At 38.6% G+C, this 21,925-nt stretch overlaps 1 protein-coding gene across 2 annotated transcripts; it reads left to right on the top strand.

Annotated features, from left to right (window-relative positions):
* The first annotated feature begins 1,726 nt into the window (after nt 1-1,726).
* Nucleotides 1,727-4,353, top strand: KLCR1 (Tetratricopeptide repeat (TPR)-like superfamily protein). 2 transcript variants are annotated; one of them, XM_079084112.1, is made up of 4 exons: nt 1,742-1,816; nt 1,952-2,606; nt 2,874-3,782; nt 3,876-4,353. In XM_079084112.1, the coding sequence occupies exons 1-4, from the start codon at nt 1,807-1,809 to the stop codon at nt 4,111-4,113; spliced, it is 1,812 nt and encodes a 603-aa protein (XP_078940238.1). In that variant the 5' UTR covers nt 1,742-1,806; the 3' UTR covers nt 4,114-4,353. The 2 variants fall into 2 exon arrangements, with proteins under 2 accessions (XP_078940237.1, XP_078940238.1); XM_079084111.1 differs by having other exon boundaries at nt 1,727-2,606.
* Nucleotides 4,354-21,925: the final 17,572 nt, after the last annotated feature.

The raw sequence follows: 21,925 nt of genomic DNA, 5'->3' as shown, positions 1-21,925 counted from the left end.
ACATTACTCCCACAATTCCTCTCTCGTTTTATTCACAATCAAACACTTGTTATGCTTGATCTTTCAAAACCAGTGGCTCCCAAAATTATGAACTGGTCAGAAGAGGAAGATGAGAACTTAGCACTAACATGGGTGATGGTTTCAGAAGAGCCATATACTCGAATGCTTGGTGATTTTTGGGTAAAAGTTGGAAACATTTTCCATGATTTAATGGGTTGCAGAAGTCGTAGTCTTGATCAAATATGTTTAAAGTTTCGCGATATGAGGGTTAAATGTCGTGAGTTCGATGGAATTTATAATTTTGTTATAAACAACGTACACGAAGGAGAACCGTTTGGTGTGGCCATGCATCAATATGAAGACACAAATCACAGATCGTTTAAACACATCAAAGCTTGGCTAAAACTTAAGGATTTCCCAAAATGGATTGCTTAAAAAAATAGGGTATTTTTATTTTTTTTATTGAATAAAAAACTAGTTTAAATTAATGTAATGTTTTTTTATTGTTGTTTTTATTTTTTTATTTTAATTAATGTAATTTTTTTAAATGTAATGTGGTATTTTAATTTAATGAAAAACTATTATTAAAAAATATATTTTTAATTATTTTTGAATTAAATTTAATTAAAAAAATAAAATGGAGTGGTGTTTAGTGGTAGGTATCTCATTATTAATGATAATGAGTATGGTGATGATGTGACATCCACCACTATAATGATTAAGTCATTCGGTATGGTCGAGTAATCCACGCGTGAAGGCCGACGTGGGAAGGTTGGCTACGCGTGAACACCGCCCTTGGTGTGCGTAGCTGCCTTATGGCGTGGTTCTGGCTACGGGCGAAGACGAGAAAGATGATTGGTTAATGCCCTATTTGACCATTTCTTCTTTTTGTGTGAACGTTGGTGGATTTTAAAAAAATTACTCTTTTTTAAAGAGTGAAGAAAATGGAGAAAAAGAGCTCCAAAGGAGCTGATGAAGAAAATGACGATGTGCTTGAGGAAGAAGATAGTAAAATGAAGACTTGAAAACTTTGGTCCAGAGTCTTGGCTGATTACAATTTCCACCTTAAGTCAAATTTCTTATACTTAAATGATTTTTAGAAATTACAGATCAGACCCTTAACTTATATATTTTAATTATATTTTTTTAATTTCTAATATACCTTTAAATATTTATTGATTTTTAAGATTATGTTTTTTTATTTAATTTATTGTATTTTTTTTATTACTAAAATATTTATTATGTTTAATAACTATGTTTTTTTATTTAATATAATGTCAAAAAAAAAGATAAATAATGTGGAGTGATAATTATTTCCAAAGGATAATAGACTGATAGTAAACATGACGTGGAGCTGACATGACAACATTTTTCTAGTGGGTTGGTGGTAACAATACATTTTAACGATGGATTTAACAAATAGCTTAATAAGTCATTAATATTAAAGATACAACTGCAATTCAAAATTATATTACGGTATCCAGGCACCCTAATTCGTTTAGTCGAATTGTTAGTTTGTCGGGAACAAGCACTCTAAAACCTGATGAAGTTGATCTTTAACGAAGCTGGCTGGTCATCCCATCGCAAGTGATCTAACCCACAATCCAAATATGCTGTGCCACTGCCATCTCATCCACCTGTGGGGTCCATCCCACTTTATTTGAGCTGTATGACGATGGGTCCCACTCCACTGATTTTATTGTTGGTTAATATTATAATTTATCACCACTCTGTCTTTCTTCACACACCCCAAAACCCACACACACACAGCAGCTACCGAGTAACAGTCACCAACAACCATTCTGAATGCCTCCAGGTTCTTATCTGTAATTAAGAATCTTTCTGGATCTCCATTAATGCTTTCTGCATAGCTGACGATTATATGCATCGGTGAGTTGAGATCTGCATTTTCTAAACTCTTTCTCATAGATCACAGCCATGCCTGGTTTAGTTTCAGTTAAAACGCCGCCACGAATCACCATACCTGAAGACAGCCCGAGCCAGAATCACCAGATCCGCCCGACCCCCGAACGTGCTGACTCGATTAACACCAAAACAACCTCACCGGCGCAACGAAGGCCTCCGTCTCCGTCTCCTTCGTCCTCACGCGCGAAGCCGTCGCCAGATCGGGGATCTGGAAAGAAGAAATCGCCAGAGAAACATTCTTTACTTGATGAGTCGTCGCTGGACAACCCCGATCTAGGCCCCTTCCTGCTGAAGCTAGCGCGTGACACGATCGCGTCTGGAGATGGCCCGAGCAAGGCTCTGGATTATGCGCTCCGAGCATCCAAGTCGTTTGAGCGCTGCGCTGTCGAGGGTGAACCGAGCCTTGATCTGGCTATGTGTTTACACGTTGTTGCAGCTATTTACTGCAGTTTGGGGAGGTTCGAGGAGGCGATCCCGGTGTTGGACAGGGCAATTAAGGTCCCCGAAGTTTCAAGAGGTGCAGATCACGCTCTAGCGGCATTTTCGGGGTATATGCAGTTGGGTGATACTCATTCGATGCTAGGGCAGCTTGATCGCTCCATCGAGTGTTACAAAGAAGGATTAAAAATTCAGATGGAGGCCTTAGGCGACACAGATCCAAGAGTTGCTGAGACTTGCAGGTGAGATTAAGATCACAACTCTCATTTTTGATTTCAACCATGCCGTTTTCTCTGATTTCAACCACTTCAACTACACTATGTGCTGTTCAATTCCTTTGAGTTCCATCTATTGCTTAGCTTAGCTTATTTTAATCACGAATTATTTGAAAACACAATTAGAATTCAAATTGCTGGAGCTGTTTATGATTCAGATGTACACAAATTGTGTATACTTTTTGAATGCTCCAAATTTTTTGAACTCATGTTTTTCTGACTTGAATTCTGTAGATACTTAGCAGAGGCCCATGTCCAAGCAATGCAATTTGAGGAAGCAGATACCTTATGCAAAAGAACCCTAGAAATCCACAGGGTACACAGCCCACCTGCATCTCTAGAAGAAGCAGCTGACAGACGTCTAATGGCACTGATATGTGAAGCAAAAGGAGACTACGAAGCAGCTTTAGAACACCTTGTTCTCGCCAGCATGGCCATGATAGCCAACGGACAAGACAATGAAGTTGCAGCAATCGATCTGAGCATAGGCAACATCTACTTATCCCTCTCCCGTTTTGATGAAGCCGTCTTCTCATACCAAAAAGCACTCACAGTCTTCAAAGCTTCAAAAGGCGACAACCACCCATCAGTGGCCTCTGTTTTCGTCCGCCTTGCTGACCTGTACTACAAAACCGGAAAGCTAAGAGAATCAAGATCATATTGTGAAAACGCCCTCAGAATATACGCAAAACCTGTCCCTGGAACAACCCCAGAAGACATTGCTAGTGGAATGACTGAAATCTCAGCGATATATGAATCTTTCAATGAACCCGAAGAGGCTTTGAGGTTGTTGCAGAAATCAATGAAGCTTTTGGAGGATAAGCCAGGTCAGCAGAGTACGATTGCAGGAGTGGAAGCGCGTATGGGTGTCATGTTTTACATGGTGGGAAGATATGAAGAGGCGAGAGGAGCTTTTGAAAGTGCTGTTGTGAAACTTAGGGCTAGCGGTGAACGAAAGTCTGCTTTTTTTGGAGTTGTTTTGAACCAGATGGGTTTGGCTTGTGTGCAGTTGTTTAAGATCGATGAAGCTGCTGAGTTGTTTGAAGAAGCGAGAGAGATTTTGGAACAAGAATCTGGTCCTTGTCATCAAGATACACTTGGAGTCTACAGCAATCTTGCAGCAACTTATGATGCTTTGGGGAGGTAAGTATAAAGTATTCTACTCATTTTTTTTTCACATTTGTTACAACAGATGATTGGTAAATAATATATATTTGAATGTATATGCTACTACAGAGTGGAAGATGCGATTGAGATATTGGAGTATGTTCTTAAACTACGAGAAGAAAAGTTGGGAACAGCAAATCCTGATTTCGACGATGAAAAGAAGAGGCTGGCAGAGCTTCTGAAAGAAGCAGGTAGGTCCCGCAACAAGAAAGCAAAATCACTGGAAAACCTGATTGATCCAAACTCCAAGAGAACAAAGAAAGAGACAACTTCCAAGAAATGGTCTGCTTTTGGTTTTAGAAGTTGATCAAATCAAACAACAATTCATTTCTTTAAAATATTCTATCTAATTACACTCTACTATTATAGAAGATTGTGTTGTGTCTGTCATATTGTGTATAATAGTGTTTCTTCTCATTCCCACATCATTCGATTCACGCCTTTTTTTTTTCCTTTTCTTTTTTGTTATGGTTGTTGTTGGGGATTTGACTCTTTGAGTTTGTTTTCTGAATTTGTTGTAAGGAATGGAATATATCTTTATTTGTGATTTCTGTCTCTATTAATTAATTCTATCTTCTTTTACTTATGTAGAAAACACTTTTTTTTGGGGCAAGGATCTTTAAAGACAATTTCACACCAAAATAAAGTTTCATGTTACAAAGAAAATAATATAGTTTTAGGTTGAGATATATTTTACAAAAGAAAATTTGGTGTAAACATTATATAAAAAGGATAATGACTTGAAATGGTAACCAACTATACTCTTTGTACATATTTGACCACTTAACTTTTTTTGGTGCACTCTTAACCCTTAAACTTGTTTTTTTAAACATACCATTATGACCGGCCATTGTAGGTTTAGCCGGTCAAGTTGAATTTTCTGGCAAAAATATGAATTTTCTGGCGAAGCTACGGACACATCTAACGAACGTATTCATGGAATGCAACCTGAAATCGAACCCTAGGTTTGTGTTTTTGTTCTTCGAAAGATTTTTGAAACCCTAGAAATAAAAAATCAAAGCCGATGAACAACTTGAACTCAAAGCTGCTATGGAAATCGATTCAAGGAAAAGACCTCATCAAAATTCGGAGTTGATAAAAGGGGATGGTCTCGATTTTCTGTTTGGACAACCTTATCAAAGGCAAATTCTTTTTGGTTGTTTGTAATCTGTCAAAAACAAAGCATCATTGTTCATCATCTCCATTAACGAACCTGCAACACCTTTGAATACCATCACAACCATCAGAAATCATCACCACTACTGCCATCAAGCACCACCACTTATGCCTTCGTCTTCAACCTCAATTATCGGAACCACCTTTGTTTTCCACAGTCGAGAACACCACCCTCAATCTCCACCCTTATACCCGTCGTAAACCACCACCAAACTCCACTTGTTACCTCTCACACCCCCATCACACCTCCATTTCTATCTTTATTTACCATCAGTCAAACACCCGCCATCATCTTACCTTCACCGAATAACCATTGCCCTCTTGTTCAAACAAAAACCCTAAAAAACGATTTCAGTTTTTGATTTCTCACACACAAACACCATGTGAAATCAAGTTCATCCATGGCAGATTTCGAGTTCATCCATGGTAGTTTCGACTTCACACATGGTAGATTTCAGGTCTCGTTCTAGAACCATTCATCTTCATCGAGTTTAACTCAAACACACATCTGATGAAGAATTTTGTTTTTGAAAAAACCCTAAATTGAACCCTAACTCATTTCTGATGATGAACAAACTCTAACAAGAATCAAATATTTGAATCATTTTGTGTGTTTCTGTTTTTCAACCAGGAACACATCCAAAAACCCACGAAAAATGTATCAAGAGAGAGAAAGAGATAAACAAGAAATCTGAAAAATGTATCAAGAACTCATCTCATCGGAAAATCTATTTTGGCAGAAGAAGATGACCGAAAAAATCATAATTGGCCGGAAAAGACGTCGGAAACCGGAAAAAACCCTTTATTACCGGTCATAATGGTATGTTTTAAACGAAAAAACAAGTTTAATGGTTAACAATGCACAAAAAAAGTTAAGTGACCAAATATGTACACATGATATAGCTGGTTACCTTTTGAAGTCATCATCCCTATAAAAAATGTGTTAATTGTGATTGACCAATTTCCGTATGGATAGTGCATTTCATAGGGATTGTTTGTTTTTTCGGAAAAAACCACTTTTGGCTGCGTCGCGCAACACACACGCAACACTTGGCTTTGCGCAACTGTTGTTTGTTAGAAGACTTGTGACTTAAAAAAACTGTTGCGTGTGTATTGCGCAGCGCTGGACCATCCTCTTCAAACCACTTCTTACTTTAAGTTATATTATTCAACATAAATTTGTTTTAATTTTTTTTAACAACATATTTATTATTTTAATAATACTGTATTACGAAGGATATTATAAAAAATTCGAGTATATTTTACATAAATTCATATAATTTCAAAACCATTTGGTAAATTCCATATAAATATTTTTTTGTGTTACATTGTTTATAATCAAATATTAATAAATTATAAAATTAACCACTATAATTATCAAATCTATTGAAGCTAACCGGAAAAATAACCGTCTTATAAAATTTAACAAAAATAAATATGTTTTTCGCTAAATTAACAAATTTATTTATTTTTATTTAGCAAATATATGTTTAATTATTTTATATAAATGTCTTTAAAAATCATATCATCACAATGATCTTTATATTTTATTTGCATATGATTAAACTAAATAAAATTTTGATTTAAAATTATTTTAACTATTATAGAGTTAATTTCAGTTTATTGCAGCAACATGTAGACGTTAAAAACAAACAAACTTCTTATTATAGAGTGCAACGGTTTGGTCTACCTCTTTTTCTACAGAGGTTGTAGATGTGGTCCACACATTGTAAGAGTTTTCGCTTAAAAAAACAAATAGAGCATCTTAGAGGGCTTACTTTGAGATGCGTGGCTATAGAATGAAATTTTTTATAATATTTTGGTTATTTCTTAGGCCCCGTTTGATAGTTGCTGACTGAGAAAGTGCTGACTGGGAAATGTCTGTCTGGGTAAGAAATCCTGACTGAGTAAGCAATCCTGTTGTTTGATTGTACATCTGACTGAATGTGCTGAGTGATGAAAAATGACCATTTTACCCTGCTGTTATATATAGTGATGGATTAAGTTGCTGAATAATTATAAAAACGTACATATTGTCATAACATTAGACCAAGAACATTTTTTGATTACAAAACCAATTTTTGATTTCTGATTTCACAAAAAGGGCAACAACTCAAAACAATAATAACAATCTACTACGATAGAGTTATATATTTCAAACTTCATTTTTTACTCACAGTCGTTTCAACATCAAATTATTGTTCAAGGTGACCGGGAACGTGACAGCAGGAGGCTGAAAACGTGAACAGTGTTGCTGTCGTTTCTATACCATGGTTTTTATTCCCAAACTGCCCCTAGAATGATCCCTTTGAATGGTTGGAATTATTGTTCTTGTTCATTCCTTCTTTATCTAGATTTTCCAAAGATACATGTAATTAATTTTTAATTCCAATTTCAGATTTATTAGAGTTGGGTTAATTGGTTTGAGATAGCTGCTGAAACATTGAATTTAATAAGTTTTATGTTTTTTATTTTTGTTTTAGTTAATAGGTGATTATCTAGAATTGATATTTGGGTTGACCGGATTTTATGGAGGTGTACTTGGTCATTATCTAGAATTGATATTTGGGTTCATTCCTTCTTGAGGAGGAGTACGTAGCATGGCTTCAATTCATGATTCACATGGATATTTTGAAGCCTATATATATAGGTTTTAGTGATAATGAATAAAGTATGAGTTTTCTTTTTCCTTACTACTTTCAGTATAATGAATATTCAATTCATGTGATCAGAAAGTTTCTTTTCTTCTTCTTCTTCTTCCTGTCATCGAATTTGAGTATTAAACAAGAACAAACTCTTATTTTATTTTTTATATTTAACAGATTCTAATTTTATGGATTTTACATCAGATTGCATAACATCAAAGATAACCGATTCTAATTTCAAACATTATTAGCATAAAAGGAGAAGAATTACCAGTTTTTGATGAATAGTGAATGATAGGGAAAGCGAGAGAAATTGATCGGAGATGGCGACTTCTCTTTAGCCGGCGAGATGGTGGCGAGACGGCAGCTAGATGGCGGCAACCGGCGAGATGAACGGTGACCTGTCGATGGAGGAGGCGTCGATTTTTGTGCGCTGCGTTTTTTTTAGGTTACGATTGAAGAGGGTAACGAGGGAAGAAAGAAACAGAGGGGTAGGAGTGTCCTTGTTCCCAGTCAGCATATGTTACAAAGCTGACCGGGTAAGATATTTGGGCCAGACGGCTGACCGAGAAAGCATATCATCAAACAGCCAATGTCTGACCGAGTCAGCCCATATGTCTGACTCAGACCTAGTCAGACAGTATCAAACACAGCCTTAGTATATAAAAGGAAGATGAGGAATTGAGTCATATATTTTTATTTTAAGGCAACGAAGGTTTGATTATTTAAATCGTAGTAGTATGTAAATCCCATGGAATTGGACCTTATCGGATATGATGTTTTAGCTAAAGGTCTATTTTTACCGACCATAGTTTTATAGTAAAGGTTAATATGTATGATGAAAGTTGTATGTTTCTTTCTAGTTTGATCAAATAGCAGAGAAAAAGACTGATGCTTTTTTTTTTTTTTTTTTTATATTATCATTTATCTATGCAACAAAGTTATATTCTTTTTCTATTTTATAAAGTGCAGTTATTTTTTTATCAGTTTACGTAATTATCTTTTAATTTCTTAGAAATTCTTTGACCAATTTATTCAATCAATTGAAGTTAACACATGTTTATATGAATTTATAAGAAACGATATACTTTCATTGTGGACTAAGCAACCAAGGGACTTGGAATTTGTACAAGGAATGAAGAAAGGTTATAATATATACAACCATTACTTAATTTTTATTTGAACTACGACGAATTATACTATATTAATAAACTATAAGGGAGACGTTAGATAAAAAACTCCAATGGAGCGGGTACAACTACTTTAGTGGGAGAACATTTTAATAAAATATTGCTTTTAAGAATTTGAAAATATAGAATCTATCTCCGGCCTATTTTTAAGCCACAATGAAGATAATGTCTTATCAATCACCCGAGTACGGGAGATGTGCTTGTTGAAAACCTGATCGCTCTTTACTCTCCAAATACCTCTTCGAGTAGCAAAACAATGACATGAATGATCTTAAGAAGTTTGGGAGATTTGTTGACCTTATTGGTAGCCGTAAACAAGTTTGAAACCTTTTGGTTAGGGATCAAATTCTAAGCACACCAATTTACAATATGCCCCGGTACATCTTTAGTAGGGATGAAAAAAAACTCATACCCGATGGAAACTCGAAACCCACATCAGTTATGATCGGAGAATTCTCAAGTTGATCGGGGATGGGAATCCCCGAATAAAACAGTGGGGTGGGGATGGGGTACCCCTAGTCCCCGATCCTCTCCGGCCCCGGTATATATATTATGTTGAGTCTAATTGTGTTGCGTCTTGGGCTTTTTGTTTTGTATCTGGATTGGGCCTGTCCATCCGTGATTATCTAGTAGGGTTATACTATAAATATGCATGCATGTATGCATTAGACTGTGTTGATTATTACGTTCATTGTTTTGTAACCCTAAACACCTCTACAGTTGAAGTTCTTAATCGAGCTCTTCTGAGGTGTTGAAGTATTAATCATACGACATATTCAAAGCTATTCTTGTGTTCTTGATTACATTCTTAACTGTTTGCTTGCATAGAATCTAACGATCCTAAAAGAACATTGTTCTAACAATTGGTATCAGAGCAGGAGACTGTGTGATCAATACACATTCCTTATGTATTCAGAATTCTTTAGGGTTTCCGCTTTTATAGTATAAATAGAAGCCGTCTTCTTCGTATCGACGGCAACTCTGTTTCAGATAAAACCCTAATCTCAAGTTTACAGGTTTGATTCTAGCAGCTCACCATGTCTCACGAAGATTCGCAAACAAATCCTATCAACATCTCAAACAGCATTGGATCAACAACCAGGATACCCATACTCTACACTCAAGACTATGAAGTATGGGCGCATCACTTTGAAGACTACGTGGTTGGATCTGAAGATAATGGCTATCTCATCTGGGAAGCTATCACACTTGGGCCGTTTGTTCATTCAGGAACGAACACAACAGTTAAGTCCCAAAAGGAATATAACAAGCTGGTGGCGGATGTAGAGAAGATACCACATGATGAGAAAGAAAAGTTGCTGTGTAACGTGAAGGCCATGAGAATGATCAGATTCGCCTTGCAATCTGACACTTTTCGATTGGTTGGATCATGCACGACGGCCAAAGAAATCTGGGATAGGTTGAAAGAACTTTATTCAACTGATGAAGATCTGGAACACTCCATTCAAACCTTGCTGCTGTCAGAATTTGGAGTTTTCGAACAGAAACCAGAAGAAAAACACATACAAACTTTCGATCGGTTCAATCATCTTCTAAGTAAGATGATCAAGCATGGAATAGAAAGAAAGTTGATCGAGCAGAAGGTGACCTTCATGAACGGTCTGAGACCAGAATGGATGGTTGTGGTTTCAACCATGAAAGCGCATGAACAGTTTAAATCTTACTCACTAGCGAAACTTGTGGGAATACTTAAGTCCCATGAAAGTGTAGTAACCAAAGAAGCGAAAGTAGTTTCTGGTGTGGGATCGCTGGCCCTTGTCTCAAAAGCAAAAAGCATTGCAGAAGAAGAAGAAGAGTCTGATATGTCTGAGTGTGACCTTACAAGCGAGGAGTATGCTATGATGGTCACCAATCCAAAGAAGTTTGCGAGAAGAAAATTTCCTGTCAACAAGAACCGAAACTGGCAGGGAAGTTACAGTTCTGAGAAGGTGAAGGACAAAGCGAAAGTCTCTTCTCAAAAGGATGAAGACAAGAAGGAGAGCAAATTTGCAGGAGACTCTGGGTTCGACTGCAACTACTGTCACGGCAAGAACCACTTTGCCAAAGACTGCATGCTAAGGAAAATGGCTGAGAAAAGAGATGGTGAAGATGATGAGACGTACTACATGCACAAGTTGGAAGAGATCAAGAAAAATAAGGCAACTAACAGCTCTATGAATGCCTTGATTGTGCAGGAGAATGCGGGTGAAGATGAGTTCGGTGGCGTCGAAGTTTGGTCAACCGATTCTGAAGATGAAGAGGTGAGAAAGCCCACTCATGGAAAGGCTTATGTGGCAAAGGAAGTAGGTTCGACTGGAAGGTGTTTAATTGTCTCAGCTGGTTCATCAACCGAAAGTGCAAGTGAGGAACCGAACCTGACTGAGGACAAGTGTTTTGCGGCCAAGCCTGTGAGTGAGAAGATCAACGACTGCGATCGGTTGATCAAAAAGGTACAATCCATCCTTGAATCACTTAAAGTTCCAATAACAGATTACGAAGAAGAATTAAATGAATTAAAATTTAAATTTTCTAACTTAAGTGGTAGTCTCATGCAAACTCGCTTAGCGAATTCTAACCTAACTGACCAACTCAGCAGGGTGTCTTCAAAAAGTGAGGAGAGAAGGATGTGGCTTGAGTTGAAGGAGGCGGAGTTAATTAGGGCTAGGGATGAAAGTATTTATTTACAAAGAGACAATTTAAAGTTTTTAAAACAAAGGAATGTTTTTTGTTTAATTGCCAAGCGTTTATACTTTAATATTGCTCAATTGCATTTAAGTTGTGAGATAGGAAAGAAGATTCATAAGATGATGTTACCCTTCCTTGAATTTAAGGAGGATGAGGTCATAGCAGAATGTGAATCAGTAGTGTCCTCAGAAGAAACGTCAATTCATTACAAAATCGGACTGGACAAGATAGAAACCTTCATTGACTCTAAGGAACATAAATGTATGCTCAAAGATCTTTTAGATGAAAATGATAGGTTAAAAATAAAGTCCGAAACTATCAAATCATTTGACTCGTCTAACGCAAAATTGATTTCAGAAAATAAAATGAACTTAGAAAATACGTCTGAATTTGATGAGGAAAGTGAGATGAGCGAAATCTCAGTGGAAGATGTAGTTGATTGCTCATAGTTTATGAAAAGCAAAACCAAGAATGAGAAACCCCTCATTTCTGAAAATTCGGTTGAATTCGCTCGATTGTCGAAAGAAACGCCACAGAAACTCAAGGAAAAAGCTATGGTCTATCACAAGGTTCAAACTGTGCCGAATCAGGTATATGCAGTTACAGGGGTCACTGCTAAACAAACAGCAGAATTAAAGATCTTGGTCGACAAAGACAATGCTGAAGGATGTGACGATTACTTCTGGTCTGCCCCTATTGACAACGCAGACGAAACCGTGGGCTTATCTGAGCAAACTTCATGGAGGGTTAAAGGAAGATATGTTGCTGAACCCATCAACAAACCCTCAAGTTTCGACAAACCAAGCACAAGTGGAACTAAAGAAATCCCTGAAGAACCGATGACAGAACCAACTGTTCCAACAAATACAACCGAAAGTAAAAAGGAGAAGCCAAAGGCTAGATTCAATATCCACAAATCACAGAAGGAGTTAGCTGAACAGAAACGCTTAAGAAATCAAAGATACGCAAGGAATCTGAATGAGCGAAAACGTCACTGGGAATCCCAAAATCCCAACTACATATCTCCTAAGAAAGAATCAACGGATAGAGGAAAGGAAAAACTGAAAGGAAAAGAAAACTTCAGCCCAAATTCCTACTATTCCAAATCTCAGAACCAAAAGTCAACTTTCGGTTCCCAAACTAGCGTACCGAACCGAAAGACAAGTTTCAGTCCCCACATGGACTCACAGAACCGAAAGACAAGTTTCGGTCCAACCGCCAAGGCTAAAAACCAAAAGCCTACTTTCGGTCCCAACAATAGCACTCAGAACCGAAAGTCGAGTCTCGGTCCTAAGTCTAGTTTCGGTCCTTCTAACTCCCAAAGAAAATTAACTTCAATGAAGGATATCAAAGGCAAGGGAAAGCTTGATTCTGAGTTCAATAATAAGAAAAAGTCTGCTAAACCTAGGATTCAAAAGAAAAGTCCTGAACCAGCTAACAACACACCAACTAATGCACCAAAAATTAAACAAGATAAAACAAAAATCAGGGTGTATACCATTAAAAGAAAAGATCAAACGACTCTAGTAAAAAGAACATATTTAGTTGATATTTCTTATGTACTTCCTTTTTCTGTGAAAAACTCACCAGGACCCAAGAAACTTTGGGTTCCTAAATCTGCTTAAATTTGCAGGTAATCAGTGACGAGCAGTTCGATGATGAATGGTATATAGACAGTGGCTGCTCGCGTCACATGACAGGAAGGAAGGAAGAACTGAGGGAGTTTCGGTCCCTAAAAGATGGTGGGTGTGTAAAGTATGGAAATAACTCCTATGGAACAATCAAGGGATATGGTATGATTACCAATGGAGATTTCTCGATTCGAAAAGTGGCGTATGTGGAAGGATTGCAACATAACCTCATCAGCGTGTCACAATTAGTTGTGGGAACAGGTCTGAAAGTATCATTTGATGATGAGGGCTCTGAAATAATAGAAAAGCAATCGAAAAAGGTTCTGCTAAAGTCTGAACGCAAAGGAGAAATGTATCCTTTAAATCTCAACCCAATACGAGGAAAACCAGCAATATGTCTGCTGTCAAAGGCGAACACTGATGAAAGCTGGTTGTGGCATCGACGAATATCGCACCTGAACTTCAAAGACATTAATAAGTTGGTGCTTGGTGATCATGTTCGAGGCCTCCCTCTTCTCAAGTTTGACAAGGAACATCTGTGTGCTGCATGTGAGATGGGCAAACAAAGCAGAAAGAGCCACCCTACACGAATTAATACAAAGATTGTTGAAGCTCTTGAACTATTACACATTGACTTATGTGGACCTTCGGCTATCGAGAGCATCGGTGGTAGTAAGTACATCCTTGTGATTGTAGATGATTTTTCACGCTTCACCTGGGTTTTCTTTCTTAAACAGAAATCAGATGCAACTCCCAAGTTGAAGACATTTATCAAGCAAGTGGAAGTGCAGCTGAGAAAGACGGTGAGGAATATCATAAGTGACAACGGTCTGGAATTCAAGAATAACGATTTTGAGGACTTTCTGGCTGACAAGGGGGTAACCCACAATTTTTCGGCCCCTTATACACCACAACAGAATGGGATTGTTGAAAGACGAAACCGTTCTTTGTGTGAAGCAGCCAGAACCATGCTCAGTTTCGCTTCTCTTCCGTTATACTTCTGGGCTGATGCAGTTGCAGCCGCGTGCTACACTCAGAACCGATCCTTGCTCAACAAGAGATTCTCAATCACTCCATACGATATCATAAACAATCGAAAGCCCAACGTCAAATTTTTTCATGTGTTCGGTTCAAGGTGCTTCATCTTCAATTCAAAGGAGAACCGAAACAAGTTTGACGTCAAAGCAGATGAAGGAATTTTTCTAGGATATTCACTCTCTTCTAAAGCCTACAGAGTGTTGAACAAACGCTCCAAACGAATTGAAGAAACATATTACGTCACCTTTGACGATAATTATATGAAGAAAGTGCCAATGACTTAAGTGAAATATTTCTTGAATCTGGACAGGTCTCGGTTCCAATATCCAACCTGTTTGAAGAGTACATTCGGTTATTTGATGAACCAGAGAAAGCAGCACACTCAGAGGCGAAAGCAGTAGATAACAAAATTGATAATCTCAAAAAGATCATAGATGAATCTGCCAAAGAAATGGAAAGTGAACCTCCTAAATCTATAGGTGTTCAATCCTCAACTGACTCTCCCATTAACGGCTCAATATTCAAGGGGGAGAGTTCTTCAGTACCAAAGACAACCGAAATGTCTTTCGAGGGGGAGAGTCCTATTCTATCCCCAACTCCTAAAGGTCCAAGCGAGGGTGAACATATTGCTCCAAACCCACCCAATAGTTGTCCAATCGAGGGGGAGAATCCTACTCCCACAGAGGATGCAAATTCTGATGATGCCACAGGTTACACTTCGCCAGTCGAGGGGGAGAAAGAGAATGCAACTGATGAAGGCGAGGGTGATCAATCAAAACTTGAAGAGGAAGTGAATGCTGAATTGGATCCAGCATATGACCCAAATTATCCTCCGTTAATCAAATGGACCAAGGACCATCCCAAAGCTCAAATTATTGGAGAATCATCTGAAAAAGTACTCACTCGCTCACAGTTGAAAGCGAAACAAACTGCATTATTCTCTAAAGTTGAATTCTGTATGTTTAATTCGTTCATATCCAAGATCGAGCCGAAAACAGTTAATGCTGCACTTGATCATTCTGATTGGGTTCAAGCAATGCAAGATGAGCTCCATGAGTTTGAACGCAACCGGGTTTGGAGGCTGATTCCTACACCAAAGGATGCTTCAGTGGTAGGCTTAAAATGGGTCTTCAGAAATAAATTAGATAAAGAAGCGAATGTCATTCGCAACAAGGCTCGGTTGGTGGTGAAAGGTTATTGCCAAGAGGAAGGGATAGATTATGAGGAAACCTTCGCTCCAGTAGCTAGGTTGGAGTCAGTTAGAATCTTCCTGGCATATGCTGCTCATAAAAACTTCGAAGTTTTCCAAATGGATGTCAAATTCGCTTTCTTGAATGGGGAACTAGAAGAAACAGTGTATGTTGAGCAACCTCCCGGGTTCGTGAATGAGAAATTCCCTGATCATTGCTATGTGCTGGATAAAGCGGTATATGGTTTGAAGCAAGCACCGAGAGCCTGGTATTAAACTTTAACTCGCTTTCTGAAAATGTCGAAATTTAAGCAAGGTTCGGTTGACCCAACCTTCTTCCGAAAGAAAGAAGGCGAACATCTAATGATAGTTCAAATTTATGTCGATGACATCATCTTCGGCTCCACGAATCCTAGCTTAACAGTTGAATTCATGAAGTTGATGGAGACTAAATTTGAAATGAGCGCAATGGGTCCGATTAATTTTTTCCTTGGTTTGAATATTAGACAGGGACCAGAAGGTATCCTTATCAACTAGGAGGCGTACACAAAGACCCTGCTAACAAAATTTGGCATGACAGGAGACTCAAAAGTGAAGGTTCCTATGGCGTTTGGCACTAAGTTAACACCTTCTCTGGAAAAACCTGCTGTTGACATAACACTCTATTGACAAATGATAGGGTCCGTTATGTATCTAACAGCTAGTAGACCGGACATTATGTTTTCTGTTTGTTATTGTGCTAGGTTTCAAGCTAATCCAAGAGAACCTTACATGGTGGCGGTGAAAAATATTTTTCGTTACCTGAAGCGAACATAATCTCTCGGTCTCTGGTATCCTGCTAGATCTGGATTCTTCATTCAAGGCTTTTCTGATGCTGATCTTGGATGATGTGGTCTGGACCGAAAAAGCACTACAGGGGGATGCCAATTTCTTGACGGAAAACTGGTTAGCTGGCAGTCCAAGAAGCAAACCTGCGTGTCACTTTCAACAGCCGAAGCTGAGTATATAGCTGCAACATCTTGTACTTCTCAAGTCATTTGGATTCAAAGTCAACTAAGAGATTACGGGCTAAGTATGAAGAAGATTCCTCTCTATTGTGACTCAGAAAGTGCAATAAGGATATGTCACAATCCAGTACAACACTCAAATACTAAGCACATTGCACTTAGATATCATTTCATCAAGGATCACGTAGAAGATGGGAACGTGGAAGTGCATTTTGTTCGATCCTCTGATCAATTGGCTAACATATTCACTAAAGCCTTACCTGAAGCAAGTTTCAATAAAATTCTGCAAGGCTTAGGAATGATGGAAGCAGAGTCGGTACCGAATCCTTAATTCAACACCTAAAAATTAGACAAGCGAAATGGAGCGACCGCTCGGTCTATTTCGGCTCCATAATTTTCGGGAACCGAAATGAACCGACCGCTCGGTCTATTTCGGCTCTGGAATTTTGAGGAACCGAAATGAACCGACCGCTCGGTCTATTTCGGCTCCATAATTTTCGGGAACCGAAATGAACCGACCGCTCGGTCTATTTCGGCTCTGGAATTTTAAGGAACCGAAATGAACCGACCGCTCCGTCTATTTCGCTTCATTCCTTTAAGATAAGGTTTCGGTTGTACATTTTGTTCAAAGAGTGTTTTATGCAAAATTATTTTCTTTTTCTGTTTTTATTATTTTTCAGAAAAATTCAAAAATCCAAAAATATTTTCTTTTTCTGTTTTTATTATTTTTCAGAAAACTTCAAAAATCCAAAAATATTTTATTTTTTTTTTATTTTTCAGAAAACTTCAAAAATCCAAAAATATTTTCTTTTTCTATTTTTATTGTTTTTCACAAAATTTCAAAACTTCAAAAAAAAATTTGTGTGGTGTGTTTGTTTGTTTGTTCCTTCCATTAGGTCACACGTGTATAAGTGCAACAGAATTTGGAGCTAAGACAGGTATAATCATTTCCATAAGAACTAGTTAAGGGTCCCTAGAAGCATGCTGCTGCATGTTGACCAAAGCCTCTACGACTTAGAGCAAGGCCTTAATGATTCGATCTCTACCTATCGTTTCTTCCCAATCAGGCTGTTCAGATCCACTCAGTCTAGAGCTACCTTACTCTTCTCATATGAGTTAAGAGTTTTTCTGCTTAGTCACGTCTTTATAGCAGAAGGTACTTTCGGTTCCTTAACCACCCTCCTTACCTTCTCCATCAACTTTCGGCTCATCACTGTAACCCTTGAGACTCTCAGTTTTTACCACTGAGGTTTATGGTTGCACAAAATCTGTGTTTATGATCTTAGATATGTATACCACGTACTGAGTGAAACCCACAATCCAATACCAACAACGAATTGACGGTGAATTGTCATATTCAAGATGTTACTGGTTACCGAATGAAATCTCATTTTTATTTTTGAGTGATCTTTTATGAATTTGTCTAACACCAAGGCTTTTTCTTCCCATAAAGATCCAGTTTCTTTTTGTTTTTGAGATTTCTATATCTTCTTTAGTCAATATAAAATATATTCCACCTACTTATTCAACAGACCACATCGGTCTCACAAGTACTTCTTCCAATGTTCGGTCTTATGTTAAGCATCGACGTTCGGTTGAAGATAAGCTACCTTAAGCATATGACTTAAAAAGAAGCCTTTCAATGTTTCTCTACAAACATTTGATCGTTATTTCACGGGAACCCACACAAGCACTTCAAGTCTCTCTTGACTTTGAAGGAAGCGATTCTTGCCCGGAATCCCCTGCTTTCTGTCTTATAATGAGACATCACTCACATCCAATACACATTTGCTTTATTTCTTTATATTTTGTCACTCTATTGCACGAAAATTTTAATTTTCCAACATTCTAGTTGCTGTTAGTTCGATTTGTGTTTATCTTTTGGCGAAACACAGGGGTAATTCTATATCTTGGAGCGCAACTGAATTTCAAACGACGATTGAGGATAAGGATTTAGGCGCGTGAATTTGAACGGTCGAGCTACCCACGCGTGCTGACGTATACCTGGGAGTAACCAACCTGTCACATCGCGCTTTTTCAGGCGACGTTTTAGTGACCGCGTCATTATCATGATGTTTTTTCTCTCTCCTGGCAACGGTATATAAAGGGTTTCTAATTTTATTTGTCTTTTACCGGCCACAAATTCTCTCCAATTACAAAGCAAGTTCAAACTGTTCATCTTCTTCCTTCGATCAACAATGGCGACTTCTTCATCCGTTCATGATCAGACTGCTTCGTCCACATTGCTTTCGATCAAGCCCAATCAGAACATGATTATTGAACTCAATCCGTTTCTGTACGATTCGTATATGCTGCAGGTGGTTGAGTGTTTGAAGTATTCTCCATTGGTTCTAGCCCTAACACAGGTGGAATCCGTTCCGATGTCCCTTCAATCACAAGTTTATTCTACTGCCTCATATGACAAGAACAAGGAAAGAATCTACTTTCTAATCCATTCTAAAAAGGCTTCTATTTCAAAAGGGAGATTTTGTTCCTTGTTGCACCTCGCTGTGGATTCATCTGTGATTTCACCCGATTTCATCACCACTACTCAGCTTTTCTCGATGTTGTACGAAATGGGATACACTGACGTGCTTACAACAATAACGAAGGTTAAGAAGTCCTGCCTACCGTCCCCATGGATTGGACTGCTTACTCTTCTTATCAAGAGTTTGGCAGAGAGAAGTGCTGGATCTGATGGCACCAGCAAGGCTTTCCTAACCCTTCTCTATGGACTTTACAATGGTCTCAATCTTGATTATGGGACGATCATCTGGTCTCAAGTGGTGCAAAGCCTCAACACTACAACGAGGCATTCTGAAATTTCATGTGCACGATTCTGGACTCTCATTACCAGAAGGGAGATAAATTCTTTGGAAATTCCGGTGATGAAGGATGCCCTAGTTGCGTCTATTTCTACGTTTTCACACCAAGAAAATCATAATTTATGATCCTCTGAAGTTCCCTCACATTGGCTCTATCCCTGAGACAATGTATAGATGTGTTACAGCCGAAAGTAAACTCATAGCTGATTATCGAAAACTTCCTCCCAAGGAACCGAGAGTTCTATCTCCTGAACAGCAGGCTGCCCTAGATGCTGTTGACAAGCCGAGTAATCGAGGTAAACAGATTTCTACCAAGAAAGAGCCAAAAGAGGATGATAAGTCTAAGACTTCCAAGTCCAAGAAGTGAAAGTCTGATAAAGGGGATTCTTCTAAACCGAAGAAGATTAAAAAGATGGCAAAAAGGTCCAAGAGTCCTACTCCTCCTAGCTCAGAAAATGACGAGGAAGGTGAAGAAGAGGAAATTCATTGTGCATCACCGAGAGGTAACACTCCTCCCCGATCTCCTACTCCAACCGAATCTCCTCATAACAAACTTCCATCCCCACCTCCATCACCGAAACAGACAGTTCCAATTTCGGTTCCTCCTATTCCCCCATCTACTACATCTCCAACAACATCTTCCTTACCATCACCACTAGTTTCGTCTATTCCTATTTCTACAACTCCCATCTCAACTCCTATTTTTTCCCAATCCACTACCACCACTATTCTTGAACCGACAGTAGGAGTCAACGTATCTGATACGGGGGCGACTACTGAAACAGAACCCCCAGTTACTTCTACACCCCTTTCACCCTCACCTTCAACCGACTCCGGTGCCACTCTCGGTGGTGCTAATGATGAGTATGATTCTACATACTTCAGTCCCTATCGGCTTCCTACTGATGAGGATGATGATGCTCCCGTCACAAGACAAAATCTGCAGAGCATTCACGACAAGCTTGATAAATTGCTTGAGGACAGCAAGTCATACAGTGGTGTTGTACTCAAGGCTTTTCTGGATACAGCTCTAGAACAATACACCGATTCCATTGAAAAATCCACCAAAGCTGTAAATGAGTCTACCTCCTCTTGCAAAAAGGCCACCACTGATGTTACTGAAATTGTACATAGTACTCAGATTTTTCTTGAGTCACTTAAAGGGTATGCTGATACAAATGCAGCAAAAGTAAATGCTTCTGTGGATTCTTTCTCCAAGTCTCTTCAGGAAGAACAAACTAAGTTTGAGGCTGTGCGTTCCTCTATCCAAGCCGAGAACTCTTCACTTATCAGTTCAGTGAATTCTCGACTTGAATCTCTTCACGCTGATTTGGCGAAAGAAAGTGCGTTGAAGGAAGAACTTGCTCGCCAAACATCCATGGTTGAAGTACAGAAAGTGCAGCTAGCCCAAGCAGAAAAAGAAATTTCTTTGTTAAAGACCGAAAGAGCTGTTTTTCGCAGCTGTGCAGGGGATGTGAAGGATATGCTCACCAACATTCTTGGTGCTCATGATCCTATCCTCACTTTGACCATTCGAAATCATCTTACAACAAAATTTCTTCCCGCCCTTGGATTGTTACACGAGATGAAGGGTGTTTCGGAGAGATTTATTGCTCCAAAACAAGGGGGAGAGGGTGCTCCTCAATCGAAGGTTAAGACTGAAACCGAAACTGCTCAACCGAAGGTCAAAGTTACAACCGAACTGAAGGATAATGTAGCTTCAGGTTCTAGTCGACAAGAAAAGCAAAAGGAGATTGATGATGATAGCAGTAACGAATCCGGTGAAACTATTGTTGAGGCTCTTAAGCGAAAGAAGAGAGATAAAGAGCTTGATGAAACCTTGAAGGTTGCAAGGGACGCAGAGGAGAGGGAAAGGAGAAACAAGGAAGAAGAAGAAGCCTTGAACTGCAAGAAGGCCTTGTTTCCCTTATGGACTAAAGAGGCACTTATCAATCAAGCTATAGAGTTTCCAAGTATTTATTGGTTGGAACCTGTTGCTTCTTTTGACAGTGATAATTCTAAGGACTCGCAGTTCGACATGCAAATCACACGAAAGGCATTCACGTTCCACTGCTTTGATTCGACTGCTGAGGTTCCTTTTCCTCATCCAAAGGTTGACCGAGAGCTTATTGATTTCTATCTGAAGTATGGACAACCTCAGTACTTGACATGGAGCGCACAGAAAATAATCACTGTCAAGGTACTGAAACCTACGTCTGCTGGGAGATTTGTAAATGTCAATTTCAAAATCACACGAGGTTCTGCAAACTCGGTGTCGATTATATCTCTAGCAGATCTTCCGAATCTAAATCCTCATGATTGGATTTTATTATTCAATATTCTGCTTACAAATCCGAGGGAATATGAACCAATTTTGGAACACTTGAAGAGGATGTTGGCTTCTTACATCCATGAGGTCGCAACTATGGATCAAGAAATAGCGAAAGTAATGAACAAGAAACCGACCATCAAGCCAACATCGAAACCAGGAGATGTGAATAAGATGAAGATGGGCCAAATAGATTCAAAACATCTCACTGTGATGTTTACAAAAGGCGAAGCTCACAAATTTTTGTTCGCTCTTGTTGATAAACATTTATTTTCAACTGACTGCTTGGAGCACATCATCAACATTATACATCGGTGCAAGCAAAACTCAGAAGCTGACAAGAAGAATTTTACTGACATGCTTCGGTGGTACATAACGTTCCGTCATCATTTGCTGGCTATTAT

The sequence above is a fragment of the Lactuca virosa genome, chromosome 3 (assembly GCF_052849685.1).
Source record: "Lactuca virosa cultivar CGN04683 chromosome 3, Lactuca_virosa_CGN04683_v6, whole genome shotgun sequence".
Taxonomy (NCBI): domain Eukaryota; kingdom Viridiplantae; phylum Streptophyta; class Magnoliopsida; order Asterales; family Asteraceae; genus Lactuca; species Lactuca virosa.
This window is presented reverse-complemented; position numbering and strand designations above follow the sequence as displayed.